Source organism: Archocentrus centrarchus, chromosome 18, assembly GCF_007364275.1.
Source record: "Archocentrus centrarchus isolate MPI-CPG fArcCen1 chromosome 18, fArcCen1, whole genome shotgun sequence".
NCBI classification, from domain to species: Eukaryota; Metazoa; Chordata; class Actinopteri; order Cichliformes; family Cichlidae; genus Archocentrus; species Archocentrus centrarchus.
Window position 1 is genome coordinate 8,641,847 of NC_044363.1, and position 19,656 is coordinate 8,661,502.

Genomic DNA, 19,656 nt, shown 5'->3' on the forward strand with positions numbered 1-19,656 from the left:
GAAGCAATAAAGCTGTAAACTAGTTTTTCACAGGAGTGCGCAGAGTATTGTTAAAATTCTTTTATCGCATGACTGTAAGCGCTCTGATCAACTTTCGATTCACTTGTTTGGTAGGAAAATTTTGTCCCTGCTGTTGGTAAAATGAAAGCCTTTTTTACAGTGAAAGTTTCAGTCATGTGTCGCTTTTATTTTCCCTTCTTAACAAAAATTATTGTTTAACTCATGTCAGCATTACAAACAGCCTTTTTTTGTATCCACACAGCAGCAAAAAAAACAAAAAGCTACTAACCAGGAAGTCATCAAACCACAGCACAGTACATGAAAGGCAGGTCACCAATGACTGCATCGCAGCCACATGATTAACAAGCTTGAAGATGGTAACTTTCAGAGCATTTTGGTTTCTTTCCATTTGGGTATGCTGTTGCCCTGAACATGTCGCTGGCAACCTGGTGGATGTTCAGAAGTAAAATCAAACAGATCTGCAAGGCTAAATAACTTGAAGACACAGTTGTTGTTGAATTGACTGGTTTAAAAACCTTTTAATGACATGTTTTGCTGAATTAAGTAAATTCAGTTTTATTTATATAGTGCCAAATCACAACAAAAAGTCCCCTTTAAAACCCTACAATAATTACAGAGGAAACCCAACAGTCAAAATGACCCCCTATGAGCAAGCACTTATGCTACTTTCCCACCGCCGAGGTTCCGGAGCCGGAGCAAGTTCCCGTGCCGATCCCAATGAACCGGCGAAACGCTTAAGAACGGGCCCGCGTTCCCACCACGTTTGTGAGCTGCTCCTTTACGTATGAGTGTGGGCGGGTCCTCGTCTGGACACGGAAGCTGAAGCGCACAAACGTGGGAGAACAGGCTCTCCTTTCTTGTGCTGCAAATTAGTGAGAGTGGGAAGGAAAAACTCCCCTTTAACAGGAAGAAACCTCCAGCAGATCCAGGCTCAGGGAGGGGCAGTCATCTGCCAAGACCGGTTGGGGCTGAGGGGCTTAATCCACTCTCAATTGTGAAACACAAGTTTGAGACTTGTCTTTTAGACTTCATTATATTGCAAATTGTCCTTTGTTTTCACGAGTCTTATGCAGTCTTTTAGAATATAAAGAGCTACAGATTTGCCAGGCACATGATTAAAAGGTGTCTTTATAGTCTGTTGCTGTCTCATGACTGATTATAATGCATGATGACAGCTCATATTATGTATAAGACTGATAACTGGTAAGTGCCACTCATTGGCTCATAACATCCAAATTAGCCAATGAAAATCAGATTTTTTTGTTTTGTACCTACATTTGTTATTGCGGTGGCGGGGTGTGGTTTGTGGCTCAGCTGCAGAGGAGAGGCGGGTTCAGGGGGTGGCGTCAGGGGAGGCTGGGTGGTACAGCCGGCCGACGTGTTTTAATTAATGTCACCTCCATGTATGTGCAGTAGCGTGCTGTGAGGAGGCAGAGGGAGGCCGGAGTAGGCAGCGGAGGCAGGAGCGAGCCAAGCTGGCCGGCAACCCGTGTATGAGCAGTGGAAGCGGATGATAAACAGAACCCACATCAGCTGAGTGTCCCAGTGTGTGAGTCTGTATTTACAGTTATGTTTCCAAAGCATGATAATAATGTGAATACATGCTCGCATTAGTTGCATGACAAATATCTTGGGTTGTTTTATAGCTTGCCTTTAGGAAGCTGGAAAATTGCATTGATCTAATCAAATATTGTGCTTTAGTATTTTTAGATGAGCTAACACATTTGAATGTGTTTTCCCCCCACCTGCTAACCATCACGCAAAACAAGCCCGCCTACTTAAATTCTCAGGAAGTGTGCGATCAGTGTGTGTTTCTGTTAGTTGGTGGTGACACAGGATGCAGCTAACACCATTCTGCCTGATGCTGAGTGAGTACAAAATCTAACATTTCCTTATTTTCTGAAAAAAAAAATCTCTCTAAGCTGCTGTAAGGTCTTTTGAAATGAAAAAAAAAATCATTCATTTAACGCTTTGTTGGTTAATTGTTCCCCTGTGAACTATTTTCCTTGTTTTTTTTCTTAAAATACTTCATTATTGGTCACATCATTACTTAAAGCTGCTTTTATTCTGCCTTTCGTTCCCATTATTTATGTTTTATTGCTATAATTTGCTTTTTCCCTCCCTTCCTGCCATGCAGCCTGTCTGCGGGTCAGCCCTGACAGGTCTCAATTCTTCAGGTATGACAACATCTCTCTGAGCTGTGGCGAAGAGTTGAACTCCACCGGCTGGAAGGTGAAAAGGGAAACGTCGAAGGGTGGGACCAGACCCTGCTCCTCCGGCTGGGGCTTTGTCTCCTCAGGTTCGAACTGCATCATTCGGCAGACCTACCCAACAGACAGCGGGGTGTACTGGTGTGAGTCCATCAGTGGAGAGCAGGGCAACTCAGTCAACATTACCATCACTGGTATGGCAAACATGAGCGAGTTCTGCTATGCAAAAGTTAATCTTTCAGAAATAAAGGGAAAAAAAGCCTTTGCTAAATGAGACATCTTGAATTTCTGCCTTTTTTTTAAAGATCGTCCTGTGATTCTGGAGAGTCCTACCCTCCCCGTGCCCGCGGGAGCCACAGTGACTCTGTACTGTAAGCCCGAAACAGAGTCCTCCAACCATTTTTTTGATTTCTATAAAGATGGACACTGCATCAGAAGCAACTCCATGGGAGAAATGACCATTACAAGTGTTTCTAAATCTGATGAAGGGCTCTACAAATGCAGCATCTCAGGAGGTGAAGAATCACTGGGCAGCTGGTTGGCTGTAGAAGGTGAGACAAACACTTCGTAGCTGCATCTGTGACTGAGAAAAATCCCATGAAATATGTAACATTTGAGGCCCCGTGCTTATGATCATATTCATAAGCTCAAATTAAAAAGAAAACCTTGAAAGAAAAAAGTAACTACAAACATTTCTAGTTATATCTGGTTCATGAAAAAACTCAAAATTTCACGCTTGGTCTTGAGGTAGAAAATGTGTTTGTTTCTATGATTAGCATGGTTAGCTTTAATAAGTGTTTACATTTATGGTTTTCCATCAGCTGCAAAAGATGAAGGGGAAAAAAAGTCACAATTAAAAGAATTTTTTTATTCTGAGGCACTGAGACAAATGATTTCCACATTCATCTCTGTACAGATTCTCCTCTTTCTTCCACTCCGTGCACCTCTGCAGCTGAACCTGCGGCTCCCTGCTCTGTTCCCGTATTAAGACTAGTATGTCATGTGGTGGTGGGAGTGCCTTACCTGTGTTCCACTGTTCTGCTGGCACTCATATACAGAGACAGGAGGAGAGGTACAGTAAACCTTGCAACTGTGTGTGTGTGTGTGTGTGTGTGTGTGTGTGTGTGTGTGTGTGTGTGTGTGCGTGTGTGTGTGTGTGTGTCTTATCACACTGGGCAATAAACCTGTGCTCTCAGGCAATTTTTATATTATCAATGGCGAGCTTTATTAATCAATAGCTGTGTCGTCCATATTTGATGATTTTATTGCCTTTTTTTATGTTTTACATTGCTTTGAAAAGGTATTTTCCCCCTTTCTGATTGATTTTATTATGATTTTGCATATTTGTCCATCACAATTTTCACAATCACAATTTTTTTCCAAACCTTCCCAGCACTCTGTGAAAAAGTAACTGCCCCCTCTTCTTAAATCATTAATTAAATATAAATAACCACATTAAAAAAAAAAAAAAATTAAGTTCAATTTTACCAGCTGCACCCAGGCCTGATCCCTGCTGGACCTGTCGAATCAAGACATCACTTAAATAGAAGCTGTCTGACAAAGTAAAGCAGGCTAAAAGATGGCAAAATACATCATGCTGCAATCTAAAGGAACAGCTGAGAGACAAAGTCATTGATATCCAGTCCAGTGAACCACAGTGAGAGCTGTTATCCATGAATGGAGAACGTTTGGAACAGTGTTGAACCTTCCCAGGAGTGGCCGCATTACCAAAATGACTCCAAGAGCGCGTCGACGACTCACAAAAGAACCCAGGATGACATCTGAAGAACTGCAGCCCTCACTCGCCTCGGTTAATGTCAGTATTCATAATTCAACAATAAGAAAGAGAATGGGCAAAAATGGCATCTATGGGAAAGGTCCAAGGAAAAATCTTCTGCTGAGCAAAAGGAACAGCTGTTTCAGGACCCGAACGACCTGCTGTAACTGTGGGAACCATGAATTCTGCCCTCTACCAGAAAATCCTGAAGGAGAGTCCAGCCGTCAGTTTGTGCACTGAAGCTCAAACACACACAAACACACCAAACACACCAGCCAGTCCACCGATTTCCATTTACACGGGTTATCGTCTAATATTCAAATTAGTTTGATGATTTAGAACGTGTGACAAATATGCAAACAATAAAAATTAAAATTACAAATACTTTTTCACACCAGTGTACATACAATTTAGCCACTAATTTGAATTTGACTAATACTCAAAATGAGAGGTAGTCCCCTTCTACCATTTTGGGACTCATAAAGGGGAGTTGTTGTTTCACAGTTGGGTTTTAACATTTACATCAAATAACCAAAGACACTGGTTAGTAATGTTATCTTTTTGTATCTAGGTGCTTTCTCACCATCATGGATAATGCTCCCGTACTGGTTTGTTACTTTCAGTTCCACCTCATTATTAGTCATTATTAGTTTTTTTCTCTTTGCCACTGCTGCTCTTATTATACATATGGATACATCTCATCATACTGACTCCGTCTTTTTGGCTAGGCTGTAATTCTTATCACTGTTCAGATATTATAGCGATTATGGGTATAAAACCATGCAGCATGGCTAGCTAGGCCTCTAAACAACAGGAGTGAATTCAAGCAAAGTGTGTTTTCATAGGGATTAAGACACTGGATGACCATAGACAGTATAAACAGTATAAACGATGGATGTAGTGCCCAGGTGTGGAAAGTTAAGCCAACATGAAACCTTTTTAATGGCCACCAACAGGTGACATTTGTGGACTCGGTCAGTCCTGTCAGGTCATACCAAATAAAGCATTAAGCCCAGTTTGTGACATTTTTAGAGTAAAATGAAAAGATTATTCAGAATATGCTGATTGGTGATTGGTCAGTCACAAGCTGGTTTCACAGTGAGATTCACCCCTTGCTTATCACATCTGGATTCACATCTGCCACCAAGATAGCAGCAACAAAACCCTCAACTCGAAATTTCAAATCAGTGGGTGATGTCACAGTGGCGAGGTCCATTTTTTAAAAAATGTGACACATGCTAAATATATTATTGGCAGAAAACGGTGTGTTCTGCAGGCGTTGTGACAGAGTGGTGAACTGTGATCACAGCTGCTGACGTTGTTGCGTTTGCAGGTAAATCCCAACATTGCAGTGTGGTCTCACAGGTGGTTTCTGATAAACAAGTTGCTTCTAGAAGAAAGCATGCAATCTTAATCTGATTCTAACTTCAAACTGATGTTTGCTGATGATTATTAAGACAGAAAGATATAAAAGCTCATGTTGTCATTGTTTTTTTTTTTTTCCCTTCACAGCAGCTCAGATTGCTGCAAAGAGAACCAGCACGGATCGTGTCATCATGGAAATGATTGTTTAACCAAACACATGATCAAAGTGTACCGCAGGCTGCCCCCGAGGCTTCAGAGGAAATCTGTCAGCATTCGTCTGCCAAAGGCCAAAAGGGAATGTAGTTTCATTCAAACACCCCCCCCCCCCCTCCCTCCCCCACACAAAAAAAGAGGTGCGGCCTGCTGAAGTGGCCTGTTTGAAACACTGACACTGCTGACAGCAAAGTCTTCTGGACTGAATTCCAGTGTGTTGTATTGTTGTATTCTGTTATCTCATGTATTTCAATGGGACAGCTCAACCCATTTGTGCATGCCTATCAGCACGTTTACTTTCCTTATCAGAAAAACACCAGTTACTATCTGAATAGCTGGCCAGTGTTTGACTGCAGGTTCATGTTCAGTGTACCAGTTGACCTTGGCTTTTTTCCTGTCCCGACACCACTGTGTGTGTCTGCTGCTCCATTTTTCTTTACGTCCACCAGCTTACCAATGAACCACTTAATGATTTTACAAGTGCCTAACCTGTCACCCGGTCAAGGGTGGGGGTTGCATTTGTTTTAGCCGCATGGTAACACAATTGTGAATAACTACTACAACCCCAAACCTAGCCCTAGACAGGTCCCCGATGACCTTGTGATTATGAAGAAGATAATTAGTTGGAAGGAAAAGTTGATTTTCCACTTTTTTTTTTTTTGTTAGTCTGTGCTGGCTCATTTTTTTTCTCAGGCAGTACTGTGAGGGAAGCTGGCCTTTTGTTGTTGTTGTGCTGGGCATCATGTCACTGTGGACTACTCAAGAGTTAGACTTAGGGATAGGTAGAGTTTGCATTTGGTTAACATCCATCTGTTTTAATGGAATATTTGTGTGTTTGGAACTCTTTAAATTTGCCTATTTAACATATGGCTTAAATAGACCCTGAACTGTGTGTGTGTCTGTTTGTGTGTTTGTGTGTGTGTCTAGAGGAGAGCTCGTCGTGGTTTGCAGTCCTGTACTGACTGTGCATGTTATTGATGTTATTAACCCGGAGCAGATTTTGGACTAATATTGATGATACTTTGCTTTATTAGGTCTTTGTCAGTATTATTTTAGGATTACATCTTTGTATAGATTTTACACTTTTTTTATTCTTTTAATTGAATTCTTCATTTTACAGTGGGAATAAAAATATTCTTGAATACATATTGCACATCTGGACTGGAAGTTTCATTCTCATAAATGTAGGTTTTTACCACCAGTTACTCTGACTGCATATCAAACATGACCAGTGAATTTTCATAAGATCACAGGGAAATTAGAGGTGAATAAAGAACATGTCAGTGCGCTTTCACAGACTGAGAGCTGTTCACTTTCTGCATTTCCTTCCTGTTGCAGTGTGAGAGCTGAGAGTGGGAGTACAGAGCAGAGAACTGTGAAGAGAGGAAAATCTGGGTTGTTGAGAATTAGAAAGCATCACATACCCCGTCCAGATGCTCTGACCTCTGACCCTTGCATCTGACAACTATTTTTCTCTGTCTTCATAAGAGCAAGAGCATCTCCTAAGCACATGTCATACTGTAGATTGCAGCGGATATGAAATATGTAATTGTTGTGTTTAGTGTGAAAAGGATGTGGAGGGGCCACGGCACAAGCTTGGCGAGGTGTTTGTGGTTTTGTTTTCATCTGTTTTTGTCCATCTGTCTCTTGTTTTTTGTTTATCTCTGAACAGCATCGGCTCAAAACTGAAAAAGCCTTTTTTTAATTTCAAACAGGAAAAGTCAGGGATTTTTACTGACTCGAGTGATTCCACCCGTGTGGGTCAGCTGTGGTTAAAATTTCAGCATTTAATCTAGGTCAGTGTCATTTCTGAGAAGAGAGGACACTGTACCACTTTAAAAACCCACAACACAAACAGCTCAGCGGCTATACTGAAAACGTCCATTTTAAAATGACAGGCGTTATAAAATGATGCAGGATACTTAAAAACACTCTGGAAACATGTATGATTGTGTGTTCTGATTACAGTAAAATAAGTGATCGATGTTTTGTATTTTAGTGTGTGGCTGGAAACTCCTGTTTTTTGGTCTCTGGATAAAACTCTGTGACTGAAATACAGTGAAAGCTTCTTCAAAGGCTGGATCCACAGAGGTTTCTGACATGCTGATGTCACTATGATGCAGTGCACTGTTGTGTAAATGATTTGTTCATGTCACAATTTATTTAAATATTTGTCAACATTTTGCACATACAGAGGGAAGTGGGCCTCCAGTGATCACAGAGAGGAAGGTGATGATTCATGAGACACAGACAAAAACAAAAAGGAAACAGATTTTTTTTTTTTTTTTGAGATTTTGAAATGTGCCTTGAACTAAATATGAATGTAAACAATTACCAACACAATCTGTTGAGTGAAACCACTTCCCGTGGAAAAGTCTGGCCACATGTTTGTTTGTAGTATGAACGCTAATATGACACTTCGTACAACAGTGTTCCCAACTCTGCTGTGTGATACACAATTAGTTCTTAGGCTCACAACAAATCAGGAACCTGCGTTTCCTTCACAAAGAAAAGGTTAAGGTCAAACATTAGGCCCACTCCAGCACCACCGCTGAGCCTCAGACGTCAAAGAAATACAAGAACAAGAGAATTAGCGCCACCTGCTGTTTCATCTTAATGCAAGAAATCCTCATCAGCACATGACTGCATGCTCATTCTTTAAATATCTCAACACATTCATGTGACCTCCTGTCATAAAACAAGAAAACAAAAATGTTTTAGAGCTTTCAAAAACTAGTTTAAAAACAAAACACACACATGCACACACACACGCGTGTGTGTGTGTGTTCTGTTTAGAAATGAACTTTTATTATTACCTTGTATCTTCTCTCTCTGTTGTTTTAATTATGCAAATTGCAGCTGTGTAACTCTGTTCATGCAAGACAAATTTCCCATGTGGGACAATAAAGTTTTATTCAATATTCACACAGCACTTCACTCCATAACTGTCTCTTGTTTTCTTTGCTGAGAGTTTGAGGCTTCAAATCTTTAATTTTTTTTTCATTTAAATGCTTGCATTTGAGTCTGCAAGCCGCTATATGATGAAACACAATCAGGCACATCTGAAAGTATGTGACGCTTTTATTTACAAAGTTGTACATTGCTGTCATTCTGCCACCAGATGGAGCCAAACTCTTAAATATGTGCTCCGAGGCTTGATTTTGAAAGGCTCTGATTCTTTGTCAGCAGAAGTTATGAGCTATATTACATAACATATACATTTATACAAATTTGACTTATTTACATAGAAAACAAATGATCTGTATTAGCCTCTGTGCTATCATTTCCACAATTTCTCTACATGTCACAGCTGGGTCTGCTTTTCCTCGATCCCTGTCTTCATCCATTAAACTACTTTGTCTGTAAAAATGAAGAAAAATTTTAATACCAGTAAAACAAAACCAGCAGTAAAACTACAGGAAAAACAGGAGAGCTTTGTGACTCACAGAAGATGTGAGGACTTCCCTTCCAAACCCAGATTGCAATGCCGCTGATCGTTGCAACACCCGCAGCACCACACACACCACCAGCGATTTTGGCGACGCGACTGCTGTCCTCACCTGTATGCATGTAAGGAGAGTAAGCTGTAGGAATCAATCAGTAACATCTACACCTCAGCTGCATGTTTTCAATCAATCAAACATATTCTTATTTACTCGATCCTTTGGCCTCATCCAGCACCACAGGCTCATTGCTCAGTGGTTCTGTTTCAGTTACTGTTAAATAAAAACACACAGGCGTGGTGACATATTCAGATGCGGACATTCTGCTGAGTTTGGTTTGGCTGAAGTGACACCAGTTCTAAAATCAGAGGCTCAGCGTGACAAATTGAATAAAAGCACGTTGTTTCAAATAAGAAAGCAAACACACAAGAAGCCCATTCATTAAGTGACAACCACAGGTTGTAATAACTGGTTATAATAACCAGGTAACCTTAACAAAGTCCTCTGTCTTCATGATGCAGGCCTTTCAGACAATATTCATACTCTTGATGCTCCACATGAGCTCTTCTACATTTCACGTACTGAAGGGAAGCGTGCTCGTGCTTTCTGGGGTAGTTGAAGGCAGGACAGTTGTTGGCGCAGGTGTTGTGATGATTGGTTCTGAAAGCACAATAGTCAGAAACGTAAGAAAACATTTCACATACAGTTGTGCTCAAAAGTTTACATACCCCGGCAGAATTTTTACTTTCTTGGCCTTTTTTTCAGAGAATATGAATGATAACACAAAAACATCTTTTCCACTGATACTTAGTGTATGGTTTGTATCAATAAATTGTTTCACCCAACTACTAATATTCCACTAATATGGAATGCAATAAGGTCAGCGCGCTCACCTGTGCGAAAGCTCACAATCACGCACCGCAGCTCAGAGTGATATTTGGCTGTGCTGAGAGAAGAAATCCCAATCATGCTGATTAGAACATGAAACAGTGCAAAATATATCCATAAAAATGCATCTGTCAAAGTGTTTGCACAGTCTGGTCCTTGTGTATCATGCATACAAACTGACTTTTCCTCTGCCTGGACTACAAAGCAGATGGGGCGATCTTCTCCGTCTTCGTTCTCAGATGGTGTCCAGGACAGGATGAATTCTCCATGTGAAACAGCATGTTTCACCACATCATGCGGTCCGCTGAACATGAGCTTCAAAATCCTTGAAAACACACAAAGACAGACGTAGCGTGTGGAAGGAAACCAGAGTCTGTTCCAACATCAGGATTTATTCCAGGCTGCCATTGTAGGTGAACTACAACTAGTCACATATTTCAGCTAACAGATAAAGATCCTGCAATTAAAGTGAAAACATACGGTAGAATAATCACTTCATACGCTATAAAAGAGATAGAAAAAGTGTATTACTTTGTAAGGTGCACAGGGTCCTCATATCCATTCTGAATTTACTCACCTGGCGTTGGTTGCCTCTGCCATTACGGTAATGTTTACAGTGTCATTAGTATACAGGCGAGCCCCGTTGGCCGGGGTTGGAGGCAGAAACTTGGGCAGGTAGACTCCTTCTGAGCAGGACGGCACAGGGAGGTCCACTGGAACAACGCAGAAAAGCTAGCTAGTAAAGCAATGTGGCATGCAATTTAACTCAGATATGACTTTGCCAGTGATAATGCTAGCCAGCAAAATATGGTTAGACAGTGTTTTGTTACATAAGATCTCAGTGAGCAGCATTATCATCCCTATCAAACTTGTTGCAGCATAATAGCAAAAACTCCAGACCAGGAGACAAAGAAATGTGCAGAGGAGGGATGGTGGCTGTATGGAGATGCTAGGCAGGAGGAAAAGAGGAAGACCACAGAGAGGATGCATGTAGTGAAGGAGGACATGCAGAGGGGTTGGTGTGACAGAGGAGGATGCTAGAGACAGGATGAGATGGAGGCAGATGACCTGCTGTGGTGAAAGGGTGAAGCCAAAAGAAGAAGCAGTACATCTGAGTGAATTCATCATGTCTTACTGAGTTATAACATCCCTCTGCTGAATTTCCCTTCAACAAATAGCTGAAATATTAAATGGTTAAATAAAAAGAAGAAAATTACCCATTAGAGTAAATCTGATTGGTATTTTGCTGAGAGGATCTCTGGGAGTGATGCTTGTTTGCTCATCAGACTGATGGACGATGATGGTCTGTTTGGGGAAGTCCTCCATCTCCAGCTGTACTGCGTATGAGCCTTCATCAAGCCTGATGACAGAATTAAATGCCAATGTGCAAGCCTGCAGGAGGAGGCAAAAGGGAGAAAAGAAAGTCAGTTGTATGCCGACTATGAACTGTTTCCTCAGGATGTTCCAACAGGAGTTTTGACCCCATTTCCCGTGACCTCTCACAGATCACGTTATGGGAAAAACACTATAAATCAGAATGTCAGTGACAGAAGCTAATTCAGCTCATGACCCATCGCATAGTTTATTGTAATAAAAAGCATGAAAATATATAAGCACATCAGCATGTCATAGCAAAGTGATGACAGGAAGGCCTCAACCTTGCCTTCCTAATGTGGCACCACTCGCTCCATGATTATTACCAGTAAGAGCACATAGTAAAAAGTGTATGTGCAGAAAGTTGACGTCACTTCAAAGTTTGTTAACTGTGGCAGAAATGCAAATTGTTTTATACTGAAAATTTAAAGTGACTTCAACTTTCTGCACAGGTTTCATTTTGTGTTTGCAAAATCCATCAGCTTTGAGACTCTTGCATTTTCTAACATCTCTGCTAAACAGCTTGAACCGAATCTTGTTCACCACATCAGGAGTGAGAAGTTATTGAAATTGTAAGTACCATGCACCGAGATTATGCTGTGAGAATGGGATGTGCCTGTAGATGTGTCACGACATTGACCTTGAGCAGAAATGTATTATAGTTAATGAAAACGAACGAAATAACGAAAACTGAAATTGAAAAAACATTGTCGTTAACTGAAATAAATAAAAACTACAATTAAAAGGAAAAAATGATAACTAACTAAAACTGTATTGTGAGTTTAAAAAACTAACTAAAACTAACTGAAATTATTGTAGATTGATCATTTTTCCGCTCTCCGAGTTTAAGCTGGGAGCGCCGTCGGGCAGCTGTGTGCGTGCGTGTGCACGAGAAAGCGGCTGCCGCAACGCTGTGATGAACCTGTTCAGTTCTTGTGCGTTTCCGTCTACTTTATCAGCGAGAGAATAACAATCAGGAATAATAATCAGAGCATCAGTATAAGGCCTCACAAATGTCAGCAAATTCCTGGAGGGAGACTGCTGTCGGAATGGACGTGAGGAAATGAAGGAAGTGGGCAGTCCCAGCTGGCACCGCAGCACACAACCACAAGGTAATTAACACACACAACACACACAGCTACACAAGCATAAATGCGGACATGAGGTCGGAGACTTCTGCAGGTTGTGTACAGAGGCTGCAAAGACCCTGCAGAAGTCTAATCAGCGAGCATCTAACCAAGCTAGCTCCAAAATAGAAGCAGCAACAGGTGGTGAGAACATCAGGATGCAGCTGGATTTGAGCTTTGACTCCTTCAAATAGTTTGTTTTTGTCAAACACCACATGTAGCTGTTGTTAATCTACTGCACTGACACTGGAGTTTATTGGGAGTTTATTGTAGAATTTATTGAGTTTGGGAGTTCATGTTTTTCTTTGTTTCTCCCTGTTGATGTTCATGTGTGTCCTAATTATTACACATTTAGCATGTAGTGCTTCTGTCTTGTGAACCGTTGGTTGTTGAATATATTTCTTTATGGTATCTTTTGTTGAGTTTTTATTACACAAAAGTCACTTTTGCACATTGAATACTGAAACTAACGAAACTAAACTAAAACTAAGCATTAAACCTAAAATAAAAACTAATAAAAACGAGCAAAACCACTCTGAAAACTAATTAAAACTAACTGAAATAGAGAAACAAAAGTAAAAACTAACTGAAACTAAACGATAATGTAAAATCCAAAACTATTATAACCCTGGTGAAGACTCATTAAATGTTTAAGTGTGAGGAGGGGTTCCTGTGATTTGTGGACAGACACACTAATGATGGAAAAAGGACATTTTGTAATTAGATGTGACGATGACTGAAACTCACTTGTGAGATGCTCAGAAAAGTTGGCGGGGCACAAGGATTGCACTCATCTGCGTCTGTGTCTCCATATCTGCATTGAACCTTGTCTCCATCAGGGTCAAAGGCCAACAGGCTGAAGTTTCTCTGACAATTTGAAGGAACTCTGGCACAGAGAAATCACATGCAGTACAGTAAATGCAATACTCACCCAAAAACTGGGACTTGTGGTTTTAACAACTGCAAATGGTAACATCCTTCCTCCAAGCTAAAAATAGCATATAAAGACTCCAAAATCAACCCTGTTAACATCCACCTAACCTCAGGGTTAGGGTTAAGGATGGATCTTGGAAATGTTTGGAGCAAATCTTGTAGCAGAAAAGCTGTAACACTACGAGACATTGATTGAAAGTTCAATGGGAGCCTTTTAAATTAAGTATGGTCTTGATTTTATGAAAAAGAAAAAATATGCAAGCCATATTTTAATTACACGATTTCTGAGTGGCGTTTTCATGTGCCAGCTTCCTCCCACAGTCCAAAGACATGCAGGTTAGTTTAACTGGCCACTGGGGTGAACGTGAATGTGAATGTTTGTCCCTCTGTGTTAGCACTGTGAGAGAATGCCAACCTGTCCTGAGTGTACCCCGCCTGTTACCCGATGATGGACCATTCTACTGAACTGATTCATATCTGTCACAAGATCCATCACCTATGGGGATTCCTCCCGCCACTGATGAAGATGTAAAATAAATACAATATATTTAAATAAATATAAAAATCTGGGTAACATTACAGCCCCATTTCATAACAGAATAACCTTCAGGGGGCATCTTATTGCCTTCTGCCAAACTATTTTGCCCTAATTTGGAGGCCTTGCCCTAAACTTTTATCTAAATACTTTTAGTCACCTCTGGGTTAGTAAAGATATAATACATATTCCAGCAAAAAATAACAATACTCATTAAATAACAAAAGTAAATAAGTATGCTGTAAGAGATTAATATTCTGTGATTATCTTATTATTATCTGTCTTATTAAGCACATTATAGAACAGACACAAAAAATTCCAAAGTAAGAGAAAGTACATACGGCACTATTGTACAAGGGTGTATACCACATAATATCTTTCTAGTTATATAATCTATAACAATAAGCCAGATAAAATTACATACTTACATGGTATTCACATCAATTTGAACCAGTTGGGTAGAATAGGCCCATACATCAAGTATTCAGTTTTATTTGGATTTGCACAAACAATACAGAAATGATGTTTGACACGTTCCTGTATGATAGTTGCAAATATTGTAATGATGGCCTTAACATAATAAGGAGGCTTACCGCAGGACGGGCAGGATGGTGGTCTGAGGTGATTTGTTAGGCTGATGTGTGTCGAGCCGAGTCCTCAGGTCAACATCAGTCACTGCTTTCCATTTAACGACCTTGTTTTTGGTTTTAACCCAGTCACCACCATCTAACCTTTGAAGTTTCAAAGGAGGTAATTTGGTTATTTTCTATAGTAAATGCCATATATATATACATGGTTTAGTATACATGGTTTAGCATGTAAACTAATTAGCATGCAAGAAATCTATCTATGTGTATGTGTTACAATTATTAATCTCTGGATCTCTTTTACAGTGTGTCTTTTGTCTTGTCTCCCTCGCTCAGCCCCCATCCTGAGCCTGGTTCTGGCTTCCCACTGTTGGCAAGCACTCACTCATAGGGGGCCCTACAATACCCTACGCTATTCAATTCAATTTTATTTATTGATCTCCAAATTACAACAAAACAGTTGCCTCAAGGCTCATTATATTGTAAGGTAAAGACCCTACAATAATTACAGAGAAAACCCAACAATCCAAACAACCCCCTATGAACAAGCGCTCGGCGACAGTGGGAAGGAAAAACTCCCTTTTGATATTTTATCATACCCTTTTTCCTTTCTGTTACTGAAACGCTGACTGCATCAGATCACACAACACTAATCAAACTAATACATTCACCATGTTCTTTATCATCTATTATCAACTATTTTGAATCTCTTCTCATCCCTGACAAACTTCCACCCATTTTTGGAGACACGTGCAAGCAGGTAAATGGCAATTTTTGTATCGTTTGTTAATTCTCTGAGGTCTAAGCCATCTTTGGTGATAACTCTATCAATACTCTTAAATTTTTAAAATTTTGATGCATGTTAGAATGATTATTTTCTCTGTTCCCTGATTGGCAAGACTTTGGAAAAGCCTCAAATGCCTTTGCAGTTGTGTCTGAAAAGGCATTGGCCAAAATCAAATATGCAACACCACCTGGTGCAGCAACATTTTGTGAAAAAGGGAGGAGCTGAAAGTAGCTTTGTTACATATTCTGATTGCCTAGAGTTAAGATCAGGGTTAGGTTTGGGGTCATCACCGATGGTGATGACCTCAGAGGGTCAAAGTTGTCTTTCATCTGACAGTTACTGACCGTAGCTGAAAGAAACTTATACTGCTGGAGACCTCCCGAGTCATGACTCCTTCCCTCTGACACCACTCTTTGTCCTCCTCCTCCACGATGTTCAGCTCCACACTTTCAGTACCACAGTCACTGCTGACACAATTCCACGTGTCTTTATCCGTGCATGAGCGAAAGCTCAGCTTGTAGTGAAAGACCACCTGCAATATTGCAAAAATAAGGCCATTTCATAAAAAAATCTGGAACTGTTAAAAATAAAACAAAGTGCTTTTAGGTCCCTTTCAAATTCTCAGTGAATAATAAAGACTGTTGAGTTGTATTTAAAAGAAGAAAAAAAAATTCTGCTACTTATCCATATTATATTTATGTTATATTTATGGTTTGAAATTGAATGAACGGCTGGTATGAGCTTGCAGGCCTCAGGCCTAGGTAGATGAGGAAGTGATTTAACCCTCCTAAATCAGGTGTGCAGGTTTCTTTGTTTAGCCATCATGGCAGAATGTAGCAGCAGAGGGGAGAGCTGTGTGTCAGTGTTTTAGGAGACCCAGAGACCCCACTGGTAGGTGTGGATTTGTTTGATTTTCACTGCTGAATTCTGGTGAATATGATTTAAAGTGTGGCATGTTTAGTTTCAGTTATACAATTTCCTTTGAATGAATAATTGCTCCACTTGATTTGACTGTGCTGAAAGCTGTTTGGGCCAGTTAAGTAACTGACACACATGCTTGCTTTAATGTGAAGTTTAAACTTTTGAATAGATAGATTTGAGTTTGAAATCTTTAAAAACAGTAAGGATAAAATCATGAACATTCTTTGGTAAAAAATGTATAAATATTAATTACAAGTATGTGTTAAAAAATGATGACATTGCTTTTTGTTTATCAAGAGGTACTTTAATGTGAATTTGTGTTTCTCTTCTATAGGTTTTCAACCTCATTACTTTGCTTTAAATGTTGAAATGCACATTTGGAACAAATCTCTGGAGCTTGAAAAAGGCGACTGGACTTCTTTTTGTTTCTTGAAGACGTTTCACCTCTCATCCGAAAGGCTTCAGTTCTCAACCAAATGGTGGAGAGACCCAGGTATTTAAACCCCTGTGGGCGTAGTCCCCTGGAGGTGGTTATGACCCTCTATTGATCATGTGCGTGAACACATGTGCCCAGGTGTGAAGGGGGCGTGGGTCATATTTAATCAGTGGTTTCAGTTGAAACCAATTTAGGACTCCGCTCCATTGTTTCCTGTGGCCTATTGAGGTGAGGAGATACTGGTCTGTGTGTCTCCTCTTTGACTCCCACCACCCTCTGGAACACAAACTTGGGGTGATCAGGACCCTACAACACCGTGCGGAAAGTGTTCCCTCTAAGGCAGAAGGGAAGCATAAGGAACACACACACATTGAGAAAGCCCTCAAAACATGCGGTTACCCCAACTGGGCCTTCATCAAATCAGCTAAGATGCACAGGAATGAAGGCCAAACACAAACTACAGAGAATGGGAAGGACAAGAGGAACAACATTGTCATCCCATATGTGTCAGGCTTGTCAGAGAAACTCAGAAGAATTTTCTCCAAGCATGACATCTCAGTATACTTCAAACCAAGTCACATCCTAAGACAAAAACTGGTTCATCCCAAGGACAAACCCGCCAAACACAAGATCAGCGATGTAGTGTATGCTGTTCAGTGCAGTGAAGAGTGCTCGGACCTCTACATTGGTGAAACCAAACAGCCTCTTCACAAACGAATGGCACAACATAGAAGAGCCACCTCGACAGGACAAGATTCAGCAGTACATCTGCATCTGAAGGAAAAAGGGCACTCTTTTGAGGATGCCAATGTTCACATTTTGGACAGGGAAAACAGATGGTTTGAAAGAGGAGTGAAAGAAGCCATCTATGTCCACTGTGAACAACCATCATTGAACAGAGGAGGTGGATTACGTCACCAACTTTCCCCCGCTTACAGTGCTGTCCTGAGCTCCCTTCCCAGACGTCTCAACCCCCATTCACACCTTTGTTCCAGTGACCTCAATAGGCCACAGGAAACAATGGAGCGGAGTCCTAAATTGGTTTCAACTGAAACCACTGATTAAATATGACCCACGCCCCCTTCACACCTGGGCACATGTGTTCACGCACATGATCAATAGAGGGTCATAACCACCTCCAGGGGACTACGCCCACAGGGGTTTAAATACCTGGGTCTCTCCACCATTTGGTTGAGAACTGAAGAAGCCTTTCGGATGAGAGGTGAAACGTCTTCAAGAAACAAAAAGAAATCCAGTCGCCTTTTTCAAGCTCCAGAGACTACTATGACCTGGATAACTGAGAATCTACACAGACATTTGGAACAAATAAAGTGTAATCGAGTGAGTTGGCCAGCGTCCTCTGTGGAATCCAAGCCGGTTCGAGTTACGGCTGACACTGAAACTAGGAAATTTGATAAATAACTCGACAAAGACTTTGAGTAATAAAGGCTTTGAGACTGCAGTAATGATAGATTAGCTGAGCACACCACACCAGTATCTCTCCTTAATGCAATACTGCTCACATACTAACCACAAAAGACAAGTCCGGGCCACTAAATCTACAAGGTGAGAGAACAGCTGACTTATTTTTATATGTGGGGCTGGTGGTTATAGCACTACTGCCTCAAAGCTAGAATGACTTCCAGAAGGCCTGGGTTTGATTCCTGTCATGTCTGTGTGGGCTTCTTCCGGGTACTCCGGTGTCCTCCCACAGTCTAAAGACATGCAGTTACTGGGGTTGGGTTAATTGGTCACTCTAAATTGGTGTGAATAGGTATCAATGTTGTCTGTCTCTCTGTGTTGGCCCTGCGACAGGCTGGCGACCTGTACAGGGTGCACCCTGCCTCTCATCCTGTGTTAGCTGGGATAGGCCCCAGCTCATATTAATTTCAGGCCTGTTCATATACATTTAATGTTATATTGTTTTTTTTTGACCCTATAACAATGGAGCACAAAGTGTGCACCATAATCATGTCTTGATGGATTTTAAATTCACTGCAGTGTGGTGGCAGAGTTACAAGTCATCGTCCAAATATTTGTGCTCCTGACTGAAACATGCAGGGGTAGTCGCTGCATGCCCTGCCAGGGCTAATTAAAATAATACTGAGTAATCCAGTCACAACTACACAACTAAACATACTGCAGATGTCAAGATTAAGACAAGGGATAAAATGCTGATTACAACAGAAAATAGAAAAGGCAACAAAAACCTAACAAACATTAAGAAAGCATCATGAGGAGGTCTTCAAAATGAATAATGAAAAAGTACACAAACAGCAACAGCAAGGAAAAAATAAGATTTCCATAAATATATAGGTGTTACTCAAAATATTTTATAGTTGTGCAAATGAAGAGGCCCACTATTATTATCATAGGGACACCTACCATGAGAGATCCATTATATGTCCTTCCTTTGGGGGTGAAAGTCATCACTGTCCCATAGTAATGATTAGCTTGAGAACCCAGGAGCAGCAGCAGAAACAGGAGCAGCATGGTTACAGTCATAGTGGTGATCAGCAGAAGTGTCAATCTATGCAAGCAAGAAAGTCACAATAAACTAGAATAGAGTCCTTGTCCCAGTTACGAAGCCTCTGATATGAAACGATGAGCATACATAAAGCTGCAATGGATAAAAGGAGGATTTTTTTCCAGTACTCCTCCTACTTTTGTCTCCTCCCTTTACAGCCATAATTATGGCACAGAAATGGTTGCAAACTGAAAAGAGACAAAGGGAGTGCTGTCTGCTCAGTCAGAGTTCAACAGGATCAGTCACTGTACAAGCCTGATGTTTGTCATGATCCTGTTTAGTTAAAGTTACTTGACTTTTTCGCTCTAATCACGCTGACTTTGTATTGAAGAGTCCCACCTTTAAAAGTCCCACCTCTTTTTCGCTCTACACACAGCAGTATACTTGTTTTTGGTAAAGCAGCATGGGAAGCGTGATATCTGCTTCTGCTGTTCATGAGCGTGAGAGTACAGCAGAAGGGTGTGGAACAACTGCTATCACAATCCAAATATTCTGGTATTTCAGCAAGCTGA

The 19,656-nt window shown here is 40.8% G+C and overlaps 2 protein-coding genes across 2 annotated transcripts; one reads left to right on the top strand and one right to left on the bottom strand.

Moving 5' to 3' along the window:
- Window positions 1-1,788: 1,788 nt before the first annotated feature.
- Window positions 1,789-5,686, top strand: LOC115796694 (Fc receptor-like protein 5). Its single transcript, XM_030753067.1, has 5 exons — window positions 1,789-1,889; window positions 2,159-2,425; window positions 2,537-2,782; window positions 3,148-3,303; window positions 5,521-5,686. The coding sequence occupies exons 1-5, from the start codon at window positions 1,859-1,861 to the stop codon at window positions 5,580-5,582; spliced, it is 762 nt and encodes a 253-aa protein (XP_030608927.1). The 5' UTR covers window positions 1,789-1,858; the 3' UTR covers window positions 5,583-5,686.
- Window positions 5,687-8,649: 2,963 nt separating this feature from the next.
- On the bottom strand, window positions 8,650-19,326 carry LOC115796686 (uncharacterized). The gene is made up of 11 exons (XM_030753052.1): window positions 19,003-19,326; window positions 15,605-15,792; window positions 14,480-14,617; window positions 13,166-13,304; window positions 11,135-11,309; window positions 10,495-10,630; window positions 10,099-10,242; window positions 9,923-9,975; window positions 9,612-9,689; window positions 9,033-9,146; window positions 8,650-8,946 (listed from the first exon to the last, which is right to left on the bottom strand). The coding sequence occupies exons 1-11, from the start codon at window positions 19,120-19,122 to the stop codon at window positions 8,933-8,935; spliced, it is 1,299 nt and encodes a 432-aa protein (XP_030608912.1). The 5' UTR covers window positions 19,123-19,326; the 3' UTR covers window positions 8,650-8,932.
- Window positions 19,327-19,656: the final 330 nt, after the last annotated feature.

What these genes read in the sequence shown, in the direction of transcription:
- LOC115796686 (XM_030753052.1), bottom strand. Translation starts at nt 19,122, where the DNA reads ATGACTGTAACCATGCTGCTCCTGTTTCTGCTGCTGCTCCTGGGTTCT. An exon ending in ACCATCCTGCCCGTCCTGCG is followed by an intron (nt 13,305 to 14,479) that starts GTAAGCCTCCTT and finishes TCTCTGTGCCAG; the next exon opens with AGTTCCTTCAAATTGTCAGA. An exon ending in AATCAGATTTACTCTAATGG is followed by an intron (nt 10,631 to 11,134) that starts GTAATTTTCTTC and finishes GCGTTGTTCCAG; the next exon opens with TGGACCTCCCTGTGCCGTCC.
- LOC115796694 (XM_030753067.1), top strand. Translation starts at nt 1,859, where the DNA reads ATGCAGCTAACACCATTCTGCCTGATGCTGA. An exon ending in ACCATTCTGCCTGATGCTGA is followed by an intron (nt 1,890 to 2,158) that starts GTGAGTACAAAA and finishes CCTGCCATGCAG; the next exon opens with CCTGTCTGCGGGTCAGCCCT. An exon ending in ATACAGAGACAGGAGGAGAG is followed by an intron (nt 3,304 to 5,520) that starts GTACAGTAAACC and finishes TTCCCTTCACAG; the next exon opens with CAGCTCAGATTGCTGCAAAG.